The 19,948-nt window shown below is 31.3% G+C and overlaps 2 protein-coding genes across 3 annotated transcripts; one reads left to right on the top strand and one right to left on the bottom strand.

Moving 5' to 3' along the window:
* Window positions 1–242: 242 nt before the first annotated feature.
* Window positions 243–11,721, bottom strand: LOC126908630 (uncharacterized). Of its 2 annotated transcripts, XM_050690876.1 has the most exons (7): window positions 11,485–11,616; window positions 3,834–3,892; window positions 2,413–2,610; window positions 2,236–2,346; window positions 1,921–2,158; window positions 1,587–1,830; window positions 243–1,426 (listed from the first exon to the last, which is right to left on the bottom strand). In XM_050690876.1, the coding sequence occupies exons 2-7, from the start codon at window positions 3,834–3,836 to the stop codon at window positions 1,204–1,206; spliced, it is 1,017 nt and encodes a 338-aa protein (XP_050546833.1). In that variant the 5' UTR covers window positions 3,837–3,892; window positions 11,485–11,616; the 3' UTR covers window positions 243–1,203. The 2 variants fall into 2 exon arrangements, with proteins under 2 accessions (XP_050546833.1, XP_050546832.1); XM_050690875.1 differs by lacking the exon at window positions 3,834–3,892 and having other exon boundaries at window positions 11,485–11,721.
* On the top strand, window positions 8,966–10,087 carry LOC126908636 (uncharacterized). Its single transcript, XM_050690893.1, has one exon. It carries the CDS (start codon window positions 9,136–9,138, stop codon window positions 10,027–10,029), a length of 894 nt encoding a protein of 297 aa, XP_050546850.1. The 5' UTR covers window positions 8,966–9,135; the 3' UTR covers window positions 10,030–10,087.
* Window positions 11,722–19,948: the final 8,227 nt, after the last annotated feature.

Below are 19,948 nucleotides of genomic sequence, written 5' to 3'. Positions count from 1 at the left end.
AAAAAAAAATCATCTAAAAATATTAACTGGATCAAAAGTTATTTAAGTTGTCAGTGAGTGGTGGGCCACTCTTTATATAAAGATATTACGCTCAAAAAACTATACAATAATGCTCAATAAAATATTCTTATTTTTCAAAAATAATTCATAAAAATTAATTAAAGTATAAATTTCTTAAACAAAATCTCTTCAAAAGTATGATAAAAAAAATTTAAATCAATATTGTTCTTATCGNAAATTTCTTAAACAAAATCTCTTCAAAAGTATGATAAAAAAAATTTAAATCAATATTGTTCTTATCGTGTTTTTCCCGATCTATCAATCGTTCAATTGTAACGATGTTACGACATGTTAAATTTAAGTGATTTCAGACCAAAATTCTATTGTTATATCACTGTTTTAATATGATAGTATTCATTTTTTCTCAAGTTATTACTTAAACCATTTTTTATTGACTAGAGATGATAAACAAGATAGCAATAAAAATTTACGATCCTTTAAATGAAAGTTATCAACAATATGTTGTAGTTTTTTAAAAAAATTATGCTGCTACCGGTATTATAAAACCAAATCAAAGATTTTTACTTGATATCCAATTCTTTGAACGATCCTAAAGTGCAAACGGTTCGGATAAAAATATTAAAAGTACAAAATTGTTATGTTTTTTTAAATTCTCAATATCTCCTGAGGTAACCAGTGTTTTACTAAATCACTCTGTATAAACCAAGTGATTCGATTATTATAACCTACTCAATTACTTCCAAAATAAATACAAAATTGAAATTTTTTTAGTTACGTTGAATGTTTTTTGACATATTCTTTATTTATATCAAAATCTTATTAATTTTGGAGAACTCCTTAGGAATAATATTAAAAATCTAACAATGGTACAGTGAAAATGATCTATAACTATACAAAGTGTTTTATTGATTATATAGGAAAATTGACTTTCTAACATTGTATCGATACACAAAATAAAATATTTCATTAAATAATTATATAATTAAATATAAATGTTAAAATTTTTATAAATGCATTTGTTTTTTATATTAAACACTTCATTGGTTTTATATAACAGAATTATAGTGAGTCTTAGAGTGTTCAGTGTGTAAGGAAACGAGTTTCTATTGTTTTCATTATTAGTAATAATTACCCTGTTTCCTAAACACTCTGCATACTATAACTTCAGTCATTTTTACCGTATTATTTATATTTCTTACCTAAATGAATAGTTTTTACAAGTTCGTTTGGCTGATTCCTGAAAATACTAAAAATACCATTCTCTTCATCGCCCAATATTTCCAATACATCATTTAATTTTCTTGGGATTTTGCATTTAGAAAGTTGCTGGTATCGACATTCTCTATTTATACTGCTCTCGTATGATCGTATATCCTTACTTTCAGGATACTTAAGATGAAGTAATCTAAAATATTTTTACATTTTGACTGTAAATAATAACCTATTATTATAACAATTTAATTGTTTAATAAAACAATATGTTTCATCTGATTTGTACAATTGTTTTGGATATGAAATGATTCACATTATAATAACACAAAGTCTATAGGTCTGACTTTACAAACCTGTTTGCGTGTAATGAATTATTTCCTGGTATAAACTCTACTGGATACACTTGTGACTTAAATTCACTGACGCTTGGAATAACTTCAATAGAGTAAAATACACGGGACTCTTTTGGTACATTAACAAAAGCTACATTTACATTGAAAGCATCAGCTGTACCTGCACCCTCATTAGTCAATATTTCAACGATTTGTGACATATCTGCTCTTGATGATAGTAAAGCGCGGGTAATAAACTCTCTTGCTATAATTAAAATAAAGTATATTTAAATAACTTTAAGAATGATTATCGATGTTTTTAGTTATAATAATAATGAAAATATATTCAACTAACGAATTCGACCTCTAAGAGGTTTAGTTACAAATATCGTATTTATAGAAAATACTACTCCATGAAAATTATGTCCACTAGCATATCCTGGTAAGTGACCAGCATATGCTAGAGCTTCAAATTTTTCTTCTCGAGCTTGAAACACGCCATTCAATTCATCCTCGCCAGGCATAACGTGAGCTGCTATAATGTAATAGTTGTCCTCGGTTTCAGCTAATGCATCCTCCGTGTGTCCTAAGTACTAAAAAAAAAGAAAACCCTTACTTTAAATTACATTTCTCAAATTGAAGTTAAAAATGTATTAGTATTCGTATTTACTTGTCCATCTGGTTGATTTATGATAAGCGATGTACATCCCACAGCTCCCTTGTCCACATAGTTCTTATTCATATTTAAAGGCAAAGTATCATCCAAAGCCATTAAAAAAAGCTTAAAATTAACAATATATTTAAAACAATATTTGTAAACTGATTAGTTTCAAGATGATAAACTTACTTCTTCAAATGATACTTGTGCTCCATCAGCAATTCCTTGTAATTCAATAATGTACTGCGGAAAATATTTTCTAGTTAGTTCCAGACTTTCTTCATAAATAATTTGACCTTCAGGTTCCATAAATAATTTCAAATTTTCTTCTTGTAATGGTGTGTAATCTTTAATAAACTCTTTAATCATTTGTCCAAATGTTCTACCCTATAAATAAAATAGTGAAAACTTTTTTAATAATGACCGTGCATTGAAGTCTGGAGTTATATAATATATATTATATATTAATATTTTATGAGTTTGGCTATTATAGTAGCCATATATTAAATTATATATACATTATATATTAAAAAAATATATAATACCTGAATTCTTAGATATTATTATTCTATATATATACAGGATAATTGATTTATTGTTAACCACTTAAAATTAATAAATCAATAATACTAAAAAAATCAGAAAATATTTTTTTTAATTATTATTATTATTTAAAAAAAAATCATATTATAAAAATTTCATCAAAAAATAAAAATAATTTTTTATTGGTTTCTTTTAGTTTAATGTTTATCTCAGTGTATCAGTCATAAAAAAATGTATGTTCATCTCTTATACCTTATAAAGTTGTTAACTTTAATTTCTCAAATGTCAACACAAATAATTAGATTATTTAATAAATAATGATCTAATTAAGAATATGACTGGTCGATAACATATATTGGACCAGTATTTCTATAGAACTATAATTCTAGGTTTTGAAATTTCCTCGCAACCCGATTGTTGTTCCATCTCAAAGTTACATATCTATTAATTTTATACTGTTATGTAATACATCCGACAATGACATAGTCATTTACAAACTTCCTGGTGACCTTGACATTAGTAATATCAAGTAGAACACCATTAGAATAAGTATAAATAAACGATTATTTTTCTGAATCTATCAATCTCATTGGTAGCTATTAAAATAACTATGTTACCTTATACCTTCCGCTTTTATTGACTATATTAATTTCAGTTAAATTAAAGTTATAATATTCATGGGATTGAATTAGAATTATACTGAAGAATTGAGTGTCGCTATAATTTGAATAACTGTATAAATAATAATTTTCATAAACACTTTATACGTAAATACATGCAGTTATTATCTTTCTTGAGGTATGTATATCCTTCATATAATTTCATTGATATTTTGATTTACTACGACATGTATAATAATTTTAATAATTAATCAAGTAATCACGTTTTAATAAAACATGAAGTTGTTATTATTTCTATTGTATATGAATACTATGTAAAAGAATAAAAAAAAATGTTATTTTATTTAAAATCTTAAAAAGTTTTAAATATTTTTAATAAAAATAAATATAACACACACACAGTATACATACATTTTTGCTTCAATGTGAATCTAAGAAAATATTTACCATGAAGGGTTATTTCTTTGTCTGCCGATGAAAACTCTCACTGGATGAATTTAATTGATCTATACATCAAAAAACCTGATTTAAATTTAATTGACATTATCAGTACTAAAAATTTGAAAAAACCCTCAATTTTAGAAATTTAAAAAATATTACAAAGTTACATTTTCAACATATAATTTCTAAATTTTAAAACTACCATAAATATTTTTAATAAATACTGAATCTAATGAAATTTAATAAATATACTAGAGACAATTGGCTTCCTTTAAAAGGAATTTTTAAATTAAAAATGTTTCTAAATTCAATTTTAAAAATGTTCAAGTCGTCTATATTCTTCAAATCTACACCAAATTAAAGTTTTTTAAAAGTCCTTAATGATAAAAAAAGATCATGATGAGGTGGGATTTCACATGTTGGAGTAATAGCCGGTTGTTGGAATGTCGAAGAATATAAATCTAAGGTGGTAAAGGTGTTTTCCGTTATAGAACATTATGTTTTATATGACCTCCTTAACACTATTTTATTTTAATAAAATACATCAATTAAAAACGAAGAAAAAAATAAATGAAAACTCTATAGTAAATTTATTTGTACATATTGCATTTAGAATGGGGTGAAATGTAATCAAATTATTTTTTTGAACTATGTGAAAAAATAAAATAAAAATAGTAATAGAAAAAAGCTTTCTAACCCCCATCCTTCTACTTCTATGCTATGAAATATACAATTTTTTAACTGATAAGTGCGCTCAGATCTCCATTTAAATTGAATAATATAACATTTTTTTAGGTAAAAAAAAATGTATTACCTTTGGCTGTTTATGTGTAAAACTAAATGTTTAATTTATTCATAAATACTACTCTTTGAAAATTATTACATTATTTGATGCCATTTGATGACATCTCACTTTTTTAAAAATATTTTAACATATTTATATCCGGTTTATTAAACTAAGGTTAATGTCAAGGCTTCAAATTAATAATTTTTAAAACAAGAATTTGTTTTAATAGGTGGTGGGTTTCCTGGAAAAACGAAACACTATAATTTAATTGACGATTATACGTATACGTAATTTTAGCTTAAAACTGTTTTTTTAAACAATTACGAAAATAAATTGTAGATTTATAATCATCTAGTCAAGGTTTATATAAGTCTTAACATGAAATAGCTTTAATTATAAGTGAATTTTTTTCTCTATCAATACTAATTTTAATATAAAATTACAATGTCAGAAATGATATTTTTTTTTTGGACCACTTATAATTTGACAATACTCATTACATATTGCTCACTTTAAAATAAAATATTTGTTTTTTTTTTTCAAGGTTTTATTAATACAGCGGTCATGTATCGCTAGATATAGACATTATTATAGCTGATAAAGTTTTGATAGTATTAAATTAAATGTAAGGGAGACTGAGGAAACTATGGTCAGTGGATAATACCGGTCACCTCATTATCTAATAAGCCCATGCATCTAAAATTATGTTGACCATATGTATAGATTAAGAATGATAAAAAAACTTCATTATTATTAGAATGATAGTATCAAATAAACGTTTTCACGTTTAATTGTGTGAAATTAGTTATCATCGTTTATTTATTTAAAAAAAATTGTTAAGAAATTTAATTTAAGGTAATCAAACTATTGTATATTTATAATTTATATGAACTATATTTTAGTGATTTTTTTGAAAATTATTTTATCCGTATATTTTTTGCATGTATTTATGTATGGCCGATATTCCCTCAGGGTAAGGGTAATACCGGTCATTTGCTTTAAAAAAATATATATATTTATAAATATATATATACAGAATGGAACGATTACAACTGACAATTCATATAACTTATGATCTACATAACATTTTATATATATTTTTTTTTTTAATCAATTTTTACAATATAGAACTATATTTAAAATATGTTTTATGTTATTTTTCGTAATTAAAAAAAATATTTTAAAAATTAATTTTTTTCATTAAACATTTTTTTAATATTTTAAGATAGCCATTCTATAGATAAGTTTTAAAGAAAAATTTTGATACCAAAAACTCTTATTTTAATTTAGTATTTAGCATTTTGAAATTTGTTAAATTTTGATTTTTTATACAATTTTTTTATGGTATCAAATGTTAGTCCATATTATGTAAAGTACAGAAGTAAACACTTATTACATTATTTACTGGTAACAGTACGTGATTTCTTTTCCATGGATAATAATAACGCTTAACGCGCTTTATACAGAAATTATTATCTCTAATCTTTATTACAAAAGTTAGAAACATTATCAAGTATGAACTACGAGTGTTCTATGATTGGCCAAGTTAAAAGTAATAACAATTATTAATTTGCGTGATTCTATCATTGTAATCATATTATTATAGGATATCCCTTGTTAGGATATTTGATAATAAATGCACTATTATTCACGTTTCAATTTATGATATATGAACTTATTTAATTAAAAATTCAACATGTTTTTGACAATGTTTCTATAATTTTTTTTAATAATCTGAATTATACTACTAATTGTATTTTCATGTCAATTACAAATGCTTATTCAAATGTTAATAATTTTCATGGAAAAGAAACCACGTACTGTTACCAGTAAATAATGTAATAAGTGTTTACTTCTGCACTTAACATAACGTGGACTAACATTTGATACCATAAGAAAATTGTATAAAAAATCAAAATTTAACAAATTTCAAAATGCTGTATAAACGTAACTACTAAATTAAAATAAGAGTTTTTGGTATCAAAATTTTTCTTTAAAACTTATCCTTAAAATGGCTATATTAAAATCTTTAAAAAAATTTTAATAAAAAAATTAATTTTTAAAATATTTTTTTTAATTATGAAAAATAACCTAAAACATATTTTAAATATAGTTCTATATTGTAAAGATTGATTTAAAAAAAAAAAGTATAAAATTTTATGTAGTTTACAAGTTATATGAGTTGTCAGTTAGATCCGTTCCATTCTGTATATATATATATAAGATTATGTTTTAAAAATATGAAACGTTGATGTAATGCAGTCAATATGTTTATGCACTCATTTGTTGTAATAGCATAACATTTAGAATCTTAGAACCGGAGATATAACAATTTTTATTAAGGTGACCGCAGTTACCCCTAATAATAATTATTGATAACTAATTATTATTAAAATTTAAAGGGATAATGTAATGTAGAACTAGTATATATGATGAATAGCAATATTTTTAAACTTCAGGGAATATGAAATATTCATAGAAATTAGGAAAACGAATTGAACGATATACATGGGCGCTCGCAGGAGGGGGGCAAGAAGGGGCGTTTGCCCCCCCCTGGATTTGGAAATACATTTAAAAAATTNCTTTGGAAATACATTTTTAAAAATTATAACCAATCTGATTTAAATTTGTATAATCTGAAAATTTTATTTATAAAACAAAAAAATCTAACCGGATTTCTAGATGTATTTATTTTTATTGACTTAATGGGTTTTATCGTCATATGCCGTTACATTATTGTCTATTCGTAATAGGTATCGGCTATTGTCTAGTATATTTGAGAGGTTTTTATCAATTTGTACGGAAATTCCATAATGGAACGACGAGTGACGATCGACTATTCTGGTTTTATTTGTCAGCACGCTTCCTTTAATGAAACACGCAAACAAAGCTGCCTAAATACAGTACGTTGTATACTATACATTTATAAGTATTTTTATAGTAAGTTTTATTTTTATAAATCATAATTATATCGACTATATAAATATTATTTATATAGTCGATTGTCTAATATTATACTATTATGGACATCAGAATTTTTTTCAAAAAATCTAAGTTATGTGATTTTGATAATCAACCCTCAACTTCATTAATTGAAATAAATAATACAGAATCGTGTGAAGTTGAAAGTATATCGATTGCTATAAATACAAAAAGTAAGGTTATTAGTGATGGGATAACGGATGAAAAAGATATTGGAAAATATTTAATTCAAGAAAATATTGACAATTCTTTGAAATTCGAACTTTTGCTTCATCCTTGGGTACCCAACACTAATTATAACTTTAAAAGTGATTTGAAACCAGGAAATACTCGTGCATTTAGGCACAATTGGTTGCACGAAAACAGTTCATGGTTAACTTATTCAGCAGTCGAGGGTGTGAAAAAAGCTTTTTGTAGAGTATGTGTGCTGTTTAAGCCATCTATTCACAGAGGTGTACAAGGTAAATTTATAATAAAACCGTTTACTAAGTACAAGGATTTTCATAACTTTTCTAAAATACATATATCTTCAAAGTGGCATTCTGAATCAATGTCTAGAGCTAAAGATTTTATGGAAATTATGACTGATAAAAAAATTAGTGTGATTGAACAAGTAAATATTAGACTACAAAAAGAAATAGAAACCAACAGAAAAAAATTAAAATCCATAGTATCAACCATTGTGTTTTGTTGAACTCGTGACATTGCTTTGCGAGGGAAAAATACAGATTCAGGTAATTTTCATGATCTTCTANAAAAAACAGATTCAGGTAATTTTCATGATCTTCTACATTTTCGTGTTGATTCAGGCGATGAGATGTTAAAAAATCATTTTTTAAGCTGTGCAGGAAATGCTAAATATTCATCTCATAGAACACAAAATGAACTAATAACATTGTGTTGTAAAATATTAAAAGAAAACATAGTGTGTGAAGCCAATGCCGCAAATGCGTTTTCTATCATTGCCGACGAAACAGCAGATATTTCTTGTGTTGAGCAATTGACAATTGTAATTAGATTTTTAGACAAACAGTCAAATCCTTTTAAAATACGAGAAGAATTTCTAGGCTTCTTACCCTTAAATAAATTAGATTCAGAATCGGTTGCTACTCAAATATTATCATTTATGGTGAATTGTGGTCTTGATTTAACTAAACTTTGTGGACAAGGTTATGATGGCTGTGCTACAATGGCTGGAAAAGAAAGTGGTGTTGCTAAACTAATTAGGGACCGATATGCCAAAGCTTTATTTTTTCATTGTGCTAGTCATCGATTAAATTTAGTTATTAATGACTTAAACAAAATTATGGTTATTCGTAATACTACAGGCACAATTAAAAAAATTATTAAATTTTATCGTGAAGNACAATTAAAGAAATTATTAAATTTTATCGTGAAAGTACACTTCGAAGAAAACTAATACCTAACATACCACTATTTTGTGAAACACGTTGGTCTTCAAAGTATAAAAGTATTAGAGTATTTTCTGAAAATTTTATTACAATAATTCAAAGTCTCCAATCTTTATCCATAAATGATATGACAAATGCTAATACAAGAGAAGGTGCTTTTTATTTATATTTCTCAGCCTCAAATTTTTTATTTATAATAACAATGACTATAATTGCAAAATACAGCGCTATCTTGGAACCTGTTACTAATATTTTACAAGGTGAATCAATAGAACTTTATAAAGTTCGGGAACATATGGAGACATTATTGGAAATGTTTGAAAGTGATAGAATAAATGCAATTGAAAGCTTTAATTTATTATTTATTAACGCTAAATCTATAGCAAATGATTTAGATCTTACTATTACTTGTCCCAGAATTACCGGAAAACAGTTACATAGAAACAACTATCCAAGTGAAACTCCCGAAGACTATTATAGAGTATCGGTTTTTGTACCATATCTCGAATCAATAATACAATCTATCAAGCAAAGATTTGAAAAAGGTAATAGTGTTGCTTTTTCATTACAATACCTTCATCCAGCATTATTTAAAAAAATGAAAAAAGAAGAGTACGTTGAAATTTTAACAAACATTCATAGTTTTTATAAAATTGAAAATTTTTTAGTTGAAAGTGAAAGTTGGTATGTTTATTGGCAAAAAAAAGATTTTCAAAGTATGGACATTATAGATTTACTAAAACATAGTGAAATATTTTTCCCCGGTATTACAATTGCATTAGAAATTTTCCTATCTTTACCAGCTACAAGCTGCACTGCAGAACGTACTTTTAGTACATTACGAAGAGTAAAAACTTGGCTTCGATCCACGACAAGTGAAGACCGATTAAATGGTTTATGTATGTTAAGTGTACATCGTGAAAAAGTTAAGGCAAGCAAAAATCAATTCATTGAACAGTTAATAACAAGATTTGCAATAGAACAACCGCGAAGACTTCAATTTTTATTTACTAATGACTAATGAATATATATATATTTATTTATTTATTAATAAACACTTTATTTAATTTTACTTTTTGGTATTAAATTTTTTTTGGCCCCGCCCTGATAAATTTCCTGCGAGCGCCCATGACGATATATAAATAATAATACATATTCCTAATATTTTCAGTACAATGTAGTTATATTTTAAGTGAACTACGATTATTAAAACATATTAATTACTTTATTTTAGTTACTATTCATTTTTTGTTCGTTTCAAAGTATTATGTATTATTTACACTTTTTAAAAATTTGTGTCTTAATAGATATATTAGTATAATAGTATTAATAGTAAAATTAATAATATTTTTAATATAGTTTTAATTTTACTTAATTAATTAGCCACAAGTGATCAATTTTTATTATTTTATTATATACAAATATTCCATTTCTTGTGTAATGGAAGTTTTTAACTTATTCATTTGAATAAATTGATACATTGTAAAAAACAATTGATATTTTACAATGTAAAGACCTGTTATTTTCAATATAAAATTAAGTTAATATGATATAAGTATGATAGTATTAGTTAATAATTAAAATAGTTTAAAAATTAATTAAATAATATATTAACATAAATAACATAATACTTAGTGTTTTGGTCACATTTACTTTTATAAAATTAAACTGCCTTATATTAATTATAAATTATATTTATCTTATAAATTTTAAATTTATTGTCATCGTTATTTTGTTGTCATAGTTCCTTACTCTATGTTTTACATATATGCATGTACATTTCTTTTTTTTTTCTCTCTTCTTTTTGTTATATTATGTTATCATAATATTATTCCTGCAAACTGCCGTTTGGCGTTAAATAATTAAATAAATAAATAAACATATCGGTAGCGTATTTAAAGAGATCTAAAAGGTTATAACAACTCACAAAATTTTTTCAGTTAATATTTTATAATTCTATTCTCTTTCCAAATTATAAAATAACAATTAAAAGAAGTTCATTAAATTTGTAAGCTTGATAAATAGATTAGAAAAATATATATGTATGTTGAAAGAGATTATAGTCATCTCCTAGTGTACATCTATATTTATTAAAAAGGTTAACTAATAATCATTACTTCACTACAGTGATTAAAATGTGAATTGTTCCGTATTAAGTTATTATTTCAGTTATCCAAGAGGACTTTCAGGTTTTTGAACATAGTTTGTTAGGGCAACAGTGTAACAGTAGGGTAAATAGTGAAATTACTATAGTTCGCCGATTTTGATGTTCAAAAACTTGAGTAAAAATTATTTAATAATACAAACTTTTTATTTTAACGAAACAAAATTTTAAATCTGTTAAATTATTTATATTATTATCACAAACTGTTGTTTTCAATTCGTTAATATACAAAAACTATAATATATAATATTATATACAGCTATGTTATGATTTTCTTAATTAAACATTAAAAAATTATAATTATTAACTTACCATGCTGTAACCAACTTCATAATGAGTGCCCCTTACATAATGGATAGGTATAGCATTTCGTTTTGGAATCGATCTACGGTGGTCTTCAAATTTTTGTAAATCTGGCATATTAAAAAAAAATATTTCTACAGTTTATCTATAAAAAAATTTATTGTTGAACTTAATACTATAAAAACTTGACGAGAGATCAAGTTATTATAAAAATGAAATAGAAATTGCAATCGCATTAGCAGAAGCCGTACTAATCGTAAAATCCAATAATATTTAACTATATTATTGTAAACGTTATCTCTTACTACCGGTTTGCTTGTTTTAACCACAGTCGCACAAAATAGTGGAGGTGGAATCATTTATAACCTATATACCTACATATTTTAAGTAAATACTAAATTTTTATGTATTGTTTAGAAGATTGCATTATAAAACTACAAAAATGTTTTACCTACTCAATCTTTAACACTTATCAAATATAAATTTAAATTACGAATTTTTTTTTTCAAAAAAAAATTTACTATTATTTAAAAAAAATCATTAAATTATATAACTTATTTATTAAAAAAAATTACTCAATCAATTATTATATAAATGATAACTTAACTAAAGTATAAGGCTTTCGCTGGAAAACATTTTTTCTTTTTGTAAATTCTCGTCATTTAAAATTAAAAGTATTGTGCAATACTTATGTTATACATGATAATTGGCCGAACCTAAGTAGTTGGGATTAAGACGAGGAAAAAAAAAAACTTATGTTACTCGTGAGTATTTATTAAATTGTTATGTAATTTCCACGTTTTTCTTTATTCGAAACCCTTCAATTTCAATTTGAATATTGTCTATGTTTTGTGTTTTTATTGGTAATAATTCAAAGTTATTTTATTTTAACAACTAACTGAATAGGTTTTGTTTAATGTAACAATGATTTTATTTTTCCTTGCCTTAATCCCAACTTCTTAGAGTCGGACAAAAACTGTTTAATTTAACAGCTATTATTTAATTATTTTATCATTATTATTATTATTCATTATAATATTAATTACAATGTTTGGCTTTTAATATTTTTAATAATATTTTTTTATATCTCATATACAACTAGTATTGAGATATTTGAAATATTATTTATTTAATGTTAATGAAAAAAATATATTTCCTAAATACATACTTGCGAATTTTTACTATGAATATTTTTATAAGTTAGTATTTATAATATTTTAACTCTTCAAAATATCATCCACAAGCTGATCGTAAATTAATTTTATCTCAAAAAAACTGAAATTGATTAGCTTTTTAATTTTTATACAGTTACCATTCCTACGTAAACTATTACACCTAATGAAAAATTAAAATGAATTGTTGATGTAACTCATACTTCATAGTGAGTAATCATTTCTAATATTCATACTAAGAAGATTGAAATGTCTATATAATTTCATCATTAAAATCAGAATAGAACTACATTACATGATATGTATAATGTTGTCAAACCCAACAATAAATGACTCATAGGTAAATATTTCATCATTAAAGGCATATTTGGAATCTAAAAAGGTTATTGTGGTATATAAGACAATACTATTTTTGTATTTTAACACTACAATAAAATAACTACTAAAAATTGCAACGGTGTACAATAAAATGCTATTATCTAATGATTAATTATAATAAAAAAAAAAGTTGCTTTATGTTATATATGTTTTATTTCAATAAATGGTGGCAACATATATATTTAAAAATGATATAAAATAGAAAATTGAAAGTTAATAATCGATAATAACTATTGAATAATTATTTCGGAAGATATTAATAATTTAATGTATTAGATGTGAGAAAAGGATATTGTTTTTTTTTTTTTGATAAATGTACTTTTTCTCCAACACGTGTAAAAATTTATAACTTCTGAAATACTTGATAAAAATTGCTATCGACCAGTCATTTTATAATTGAATAATTTTTTTTTTTTGATAGCTAGTTAAATATGCATAATTCCATTAAAAAAATTAAAATGACAAATTTATAAGGTATAAGCATGAATTAAAGAAATACTAAATAATTGATAAATCTAGTAGTATACGAAACTATAAAATACCAAAAAAGATTTACTTAACATAATTATTATTATAAATGATAACCAATAAATATTAAATGAATCACCCTGTGTTAGGTTAAATCTATATATCATAAGACATAACTAGCTAGAACATTTTATTTTTAAAGGGCATCCCCTTCTTTATAGTATACTTATTAGATTGACATTAAAATTTCTTTTTCAAAATTTGTATAACTTACACTTAAATAATTTTTACAATTTTATATGTAAAAGGAAGTAAAATAGGGTCTGAACCATTCCCTCATATAGAACTATATAAGCAAGTTAATTTAAAAAAAATTGATTTTTTTTAATTTTAAAGATTATTTATCTAAAGAAGACAAGGTGACGGGATTTAGTGTGTCATTTTTTGAACTTATAATAATCAATAGCAAATTTAATATTTATATATATTAATAAAGTCAAAAGAGTTTTCAAAATTTAAGTTGAATAGATTAACATTTTAAGGGAAGGTTGGTACTATCAGTTCCAGTGCGCCGATAGAAGATCATATTTTCCAAAAATTTGTACCGAATGAACAAGGAAGCACCTAAGGTAAAATATTTTTAATTCATTCTTTTTTAAAAAGTTATGGTAGTCTAAAAAAAAATTGTTTAGAAAAGACAACCGATTATAAAATATGGTACATTTTGGTGGATTTCTTCTATTTACAGTGAATGAAGGAATTTTTTTAAGTTATTAGAGGTAATGTCTTTTGTTAAATACGATTTTTGATATTTGGACGTGTTGTAACGAAGACACAAAAAAAAAATAAATAAACACGTCATGCTACAATTATTGTCTTCTCAACTTCTCATTAAGGTTAAAGTATTCAAAAGTTTTAACTTACGCATATGATCATAACCATTATTGAAGTATTTTCAATTATAAAAAATGCCAAAAAAAAAAGAAAACACTGGTGAATAAGTATCGCAAATATTATTCTCAACTCTAAAAAATAAAATTGTAATTAAAGTTAGAATTAGGCATGAAAAAATTATTAAAAACAATATTTAAACTATTATTACTTAAATCCTATTTTCGATAGATATTTTTTAAAAGTCCAATAATAAATGATTTACGAGTTAAAGTTATAGTAATACAATTATAAACAGAATAGTTTTTGATGGTCATAATACACCATGAAACTAGTGGTTTTTATATAATAGAATTTTAGAGAATAGTAAATCTATTTTTTGAAAAATGCTAAAAAAGTTTTGTTATTTCCCTACTCGTAACAATTGTATAATTATAAATTAGGCATAAAAATTTTCCACTTCGTTCCCATGTAATGAACCGACAGCTTCATACTGCAGTAGAGAGTAACAACCATTGCCCTTCGTATGTAGCTAATGATTCAACTTGGAGTCAAATGTTGAGGGGCAGTATTTAGTAAACTATTCTTGAACATGGTTGTGCTATGTATATCAATATATAGAATGTTCATTAAGTAAAAGAATTAATTACATAAATAGTACGTATCAATGTTTTACGAGAAATATAATATTAATGATTTATAGGTCTAATAGAATTTTTGTTATATATATATATATATATATATATTGGTATTTGATTATTTCGTTATAATATTATGTTACTTACTCAAACTATAAGTTTGTTATTCTTAATAATATAGTAAATTTTCTAACTTTTTGATATCTAAAGTTATTAATAATTCAATTCTAATGTGTCTTCTGTGTATTGACGTGTATTAATCCATAAATAAAATTTTTACATACTATCGAAAATTAAAATAAAAATAAACCTTTTCAGTCCCGGTTGTTATGATATACACATTATATCGTAATTGTAATAATGTACTATTTAAGATTTTAATTAATAACATGACACTTGTTAAAATATAACAATAAGCTACATATATACTTTTAAATTATTTAAAATGTACTAATGTAATTTTGTTTAAAAAGCATATACTAATAATATAAAAGAAACACAAAATAACAAACAAATGTAATAGTAATGGGTTAAACATAAGGTAATAAAATTTATGTTATTTATTTACATTATTAAATAATGTGTAAAATATTATGAAACAAAAGATAGAACATTATGAAATATAACAAAATTAAAAATAGAATATTAATTAAACAAAAAATTTTTATTCCCGTAAAATATGGAAAATAATTCTATAACTGAAGAAGTAGGTGAAATTGTTTTATTAGGTACAATTAAAGAACAAATAAAAGCTGTAGAGTGTATAAAAATACTCCGGATAGCGGAGTTACATATATATTTTTTAAAGTATTTAGAAACTAAATTAAAATTAAAACAAAAAGTTTAATAAAATGAATTTAGTGATTATTTTGAAAAAGGTTTATAGAAGGAAAATTTTTTAATTGTAAATAAATATATAACAAAGATGTATAAAAATTTATTCTATAATCCACTAATCTTTTCGGGTGGCAGAAATGAGAGAATAGATGTATTTTTGAAATCATCCAATAGGGCAGCAGAAAGTAATAGTTGGTCAGAAAAAAATTAATTGCTTTATTTAGTAGCTTTTTTTCAATATGCAACTCTTACTTTTTATGATAGTATTGATACTAAACTACGAGTGACTGTAGGGGACCTACAGTGGGAGTCCTTTTCCCATGGTTGCCCTAAATTCCTTAGTCAGCACATTCCTGTGTTCGACGATAGTCGGACAACCATGTATTCTATACTCTACGCAATCACAAAATAATATTCAGAACCCGAGGACCGGCTTGCGCTCCGATAGACCACCATGTTCCAGTGGCGGGCTCGCCTCTCGGAGGAGACTTTGAGAGGCGAATGGACCAGGTCCCTCATTGGACCCGACCGCCTGGAGAGGTGGGTGGACCGGACACACGGTGAGATGTCTTACCGTCTCACGCAAGTGATGTCCGGCCACAGCTGCTTCAACGAATATCTCCACGGTATTCGGAGAAGAGCCGCGCCTACGTGCGACCACTACCGGGATCATCCGGGAGAGGCAGACAACGCTCTGCACACCCTCTACCGGTGCGAGGTGTAGGCCCAGGAACGGGACTCTTTGGAGTTTCGTCTGGGGTCCACGCTCCGAGTCGGGTCCTTGGTGGACCTGATGTTGGGAAGCCGGGAGGCGTGTAGGCTCGTCCAGGCGTTTGTCGAGACCATCTTGGAAAAGAAGGAGGAAGCTGAACGCCTGAGACAGAGGCAGCCGCACCGCCCGGTACAGGAGGACCTAAGGCGCTGGTTTAGGCCGGTGCCTTAGGTAATTCGCGTTTATATGTTTTATGTGTTGTAAGTTATTTTTGCCCTTTCGCAAAATCCTGCCCCCACCTTCACGTGGTGCAACCCGGGCAACCAAGATACAGATTTGGTTTTTTCGCGGTTTGAGTGTACCCACCAGGTGTCGTCATCAAATGAATACATGGCAAATGCAGGAGTGTTGAGGCAGGCTCCTGCAGCCAACCACGAGGTTGATACTGCGACTGCAGGGAGTGGTGGTGACCAAGCCACTCCCACCGGTGAAATAGCCGGGAGGATATTGGCAATGGACAGCTTGGAACCTTTTTTTTTTTTTTAACCGACCGGCGCAACTGTGGACCGCCCTGGAACTACCGTGAGGTATTACTTCAGGGCGGCCCACGCCGTCTCTAAAACTCACACCACCACGTTGTGAATCAGCCCGAAATTAATCAAGAGCTGATTCACAACGTGGTGTGGCCTCCTCCGTTGAAAGCGAAGGGGCAAAAATAACTCACATAAACACGGTGTAATACGGTTGAATACGGTGTAAATACTCGTTAAAGCAGCCGTGGCCGGACATCACTTGGGTGAGACGATAAGTCATCTCACCGTGAGTCCGGTCCACCCACCTGTCCAGCCGATCGGGTCCTATGAGGGACCTGGTCCACTCGCCTCTCGTTTCCTCCGAGAGGCGAGTCCGCCACCGGAACATGGTCATCCGCCTGAGCGCTAGCCGGTCCTCGGGTTCGAGGGACCGGTTTCGCTCTCGGCGGAGCTCATGCCCGGCGGCGCGTTCCTCGGCGAGCAGGTCGGCGGGCGGCAGTGACGACAGGATACCCGCCGCCACTCCGGACACCGTTCGGTACGCCGAAACAGTCCGGATCGCCGCCCGCCTCTGCACCCTGAGCAGGGCTTCACGGTTTTTGGACGAATACTCAAGAGTATCCGCCCAAACCGGGGACCCGTACAGGAGGACCGAGTGTACGACGCTGACTAAAAGTCTGCGCCGCATCTCTCTCGGCCCTCCCAGATTGGGCATGATTCCCGCCAGGCAATTCATGACTTTCTGGGCCCGCTGGGCCGCACGAGTAATGTGCGGCCCGAACTTTAGACGTTTGTCTATGACGAGGCCCAGATAAGTCATGGAGTCCTTAAGCGGGATCTCCACCCCCAGCACGGCGAGCCGTGGAGGAGTGAACTTGTACCTGCCCGTGAACAAGACCGCTTCGGTCTTGTCCAGGGCGAGGCTAAGTCCACTCCCCTCCTTCTGGATCCAGGCGGAAACTGCGCGCAGTTTGCCCGGGATCCAGCCTCCTCGGACGAGGCGCCTTCCGCCACCATCAGGTCGGATTCTCGGGCCCGCGCCGCTCTCGTAAGAGATGACCCGATCACTAAAGTACGACCGGAACATCCGCCCGAGGTAAGGAGGCACCCGAAACGTGTCCAGCGCTCCGAGGATGTGTGACCATCGCACAGAGTTGAACGCGTTTCGGATGTCCAGGCTCACCGCCAACCCGAAGCCCTGCTCAGTTTTGGCCCTGAGGGCCAAGTCCCTGAAGAGGGAGGCCGCATCGTCCGTCGACCTCCCCCTCCTGAAACCATACTGGCCCTCGGCCAGTCCGCCGACGTCGGCCAGGTGGGCTTCGATCCGGGTGACGAGCAGCCGCTCGAGGATTTTCCCCAAGTCGTCCAACATGCAAAGCGGTCGGTACGACGAGGGGAGACCCTCGGGCTTGTCACCCTTTCTCAGAAGCACCAGCCTGGCCTTCTTCCACTTCGTGGGGAATTCACCCTCCGAGAGGCAGCGGTTCGCGACGGCGCGTATCCAGTCCGGGGCGAGGTCGTTTACCAACCCCCACACCCGGTTTGGAATCGCGTCAGGGCCGGGAGCTGTGTTCCGGCCCCGTACGCGCGCCACCGCGTCGGCCACCTCCTGGGTGGTGAATTCCTCCACCGACACGTCGTCCCCGAACGCAGGGGGAGGCAGAGGCGGGTGTGTCGGAAAGAGCGTGTCTACCGCCCTTTCCAGCACTTCCGCCTCCAGCTGACCGGAAGCCGGTGAACCGCGGAGCTTCCGCATAACGACCCGGTAGGGTTTCCCCCACGGGTCGTGGTCCACCGACTTCACGAGTTCGGCCCAGCACTTCGCTTTGGCCCGCCTGATGGCGAGCTTCAGCTCTTTGCGGGCCGACCTCAGCGCCTCCCTCGGGTCCGGGGATTCCGGGTCCCGCGGCCAACGGTTGGAGCGCGTCATAGTCCTCCTGACCCTGACGCACTCCTCACGCCTGACCGCCACCTCGGCGTTCCACCAGTGGACTGGCGGTCCGCGAGTCGACGGCGGTCGTTTGGCCGGGAGGGCGAAGTCGCAAGCTGCGACCACCCTCCGGTCCAATTCTTCCGCCGCTTCGTTCGCGGAGACGCGCCGGTCCGGTACCGCGGGCGCCGACCATTGAGCGAGCAGTAAGCCCGTCTCAAAAGCGTCGACGTCCGTGGCCGGTCCGACTCGCCAGCCCACTCGCCCACCGCGAGACGGCACGCGGGGCACGGCTCGAGGGGGACGGCCGCCATCGCCGCACTCGTACACGATGTACCGGTGGTCGCTGAGGTTTTCCCTGTACGGGAGAACCGACCAGCCGGTCACGTGCGGGTGCAGCGACGGAGACACCAGCGTGACGTCCACCACCGAGCTCGAGGAGTGACCCTCGAACGTCGGGGTGGATCCCCTGTTGGCCGATACCAGCCCGAGGGCCGACATCAGGTCCAACAGTTCTTCGCCACGCTGATTCGTGTCCGCCGACCCCCAGACCGGGGAGTGAGCGTTGAAATCCCCGGCCACGAGCTCCCCGCGGCCTTCGCGCGGCCGCCCGAGTCTCCTCGCCCGTAGGCAGGAGGACACGGACTCGAGGAGTCCGGCGATCGGCAAGCTGGGCGGCGCGTAGCAGCTCAAGACGTCCATGCCGTCTATCCTCGCCACTACGTAACCGTCGCCCGACTCGATGTCCGCGACCGTCAGGCCGCGGTCCATCACACCGATCGCCGCTCTGCCAGACCGGTCCAATAACCAGCCGGCAGAGTCCCGGACCGATCCGGCATGCGGGTCCGAGACGATGCACACGTCGGTGCCCATCTCGTACGCCGCCCGCCGAACCAGATCCTGAGCGGCCCGAC

The sequence above is a fragment of the Daktulosphaira vitifoliae genome, unplaced genomic scaffold (assembly GCF_025091365.1).
Source record: "Daktulosphaira vitifoliae isolate Bord-2020 unplaced genomic scaffold, ASM2509136v1 Scaffold_5, whole genome shotgun sequence".
Classification (NCBI taxonomy): Eukaryota; Metazoa; Arthropoda; class Insecta; order Hemiptera; family Phylloxeridae; genus Daktulosphaira; species Daktulosphaira vitifoliae.
The sequence above is the reverse complement of the archived record's forward strand: the minus strand, read 5'-3'. Positions and strand labels throughout refer to the sequence as shown.

Excerpts from the sequence above, each read along its gene's own strand:
- LOC126908630 (XM_050690875.1), bottom strand. The coding sequence starts at position 11,592 with ATGCCAGATTTACAAAAATTTGAAGACCACCGTAGATCGATTCCAAAA. Across the intron at positions 2,159-2,235 it reads TAAATCAACCAGATGGACAA|TACTTAGGACACACGGAGGA; the intron begins GTAAATACGAAT and ends CTTTTTTTTTAG. Across the intron at positions 1,427-1,586 it reads AATTCATTACACGCAAACAG|ATTACTTCATCTTAAGTATC; the intron begins GTTTGTAAAGTC and ends AAAATATTTTAG.
- LOC126908636 (XM_050690893.1), top strand. The coding sequence starts at position 9,136 with ATGACAAATGCTAATACAAGAGAAGGTGCTTTTTATTTATATTTCTCA.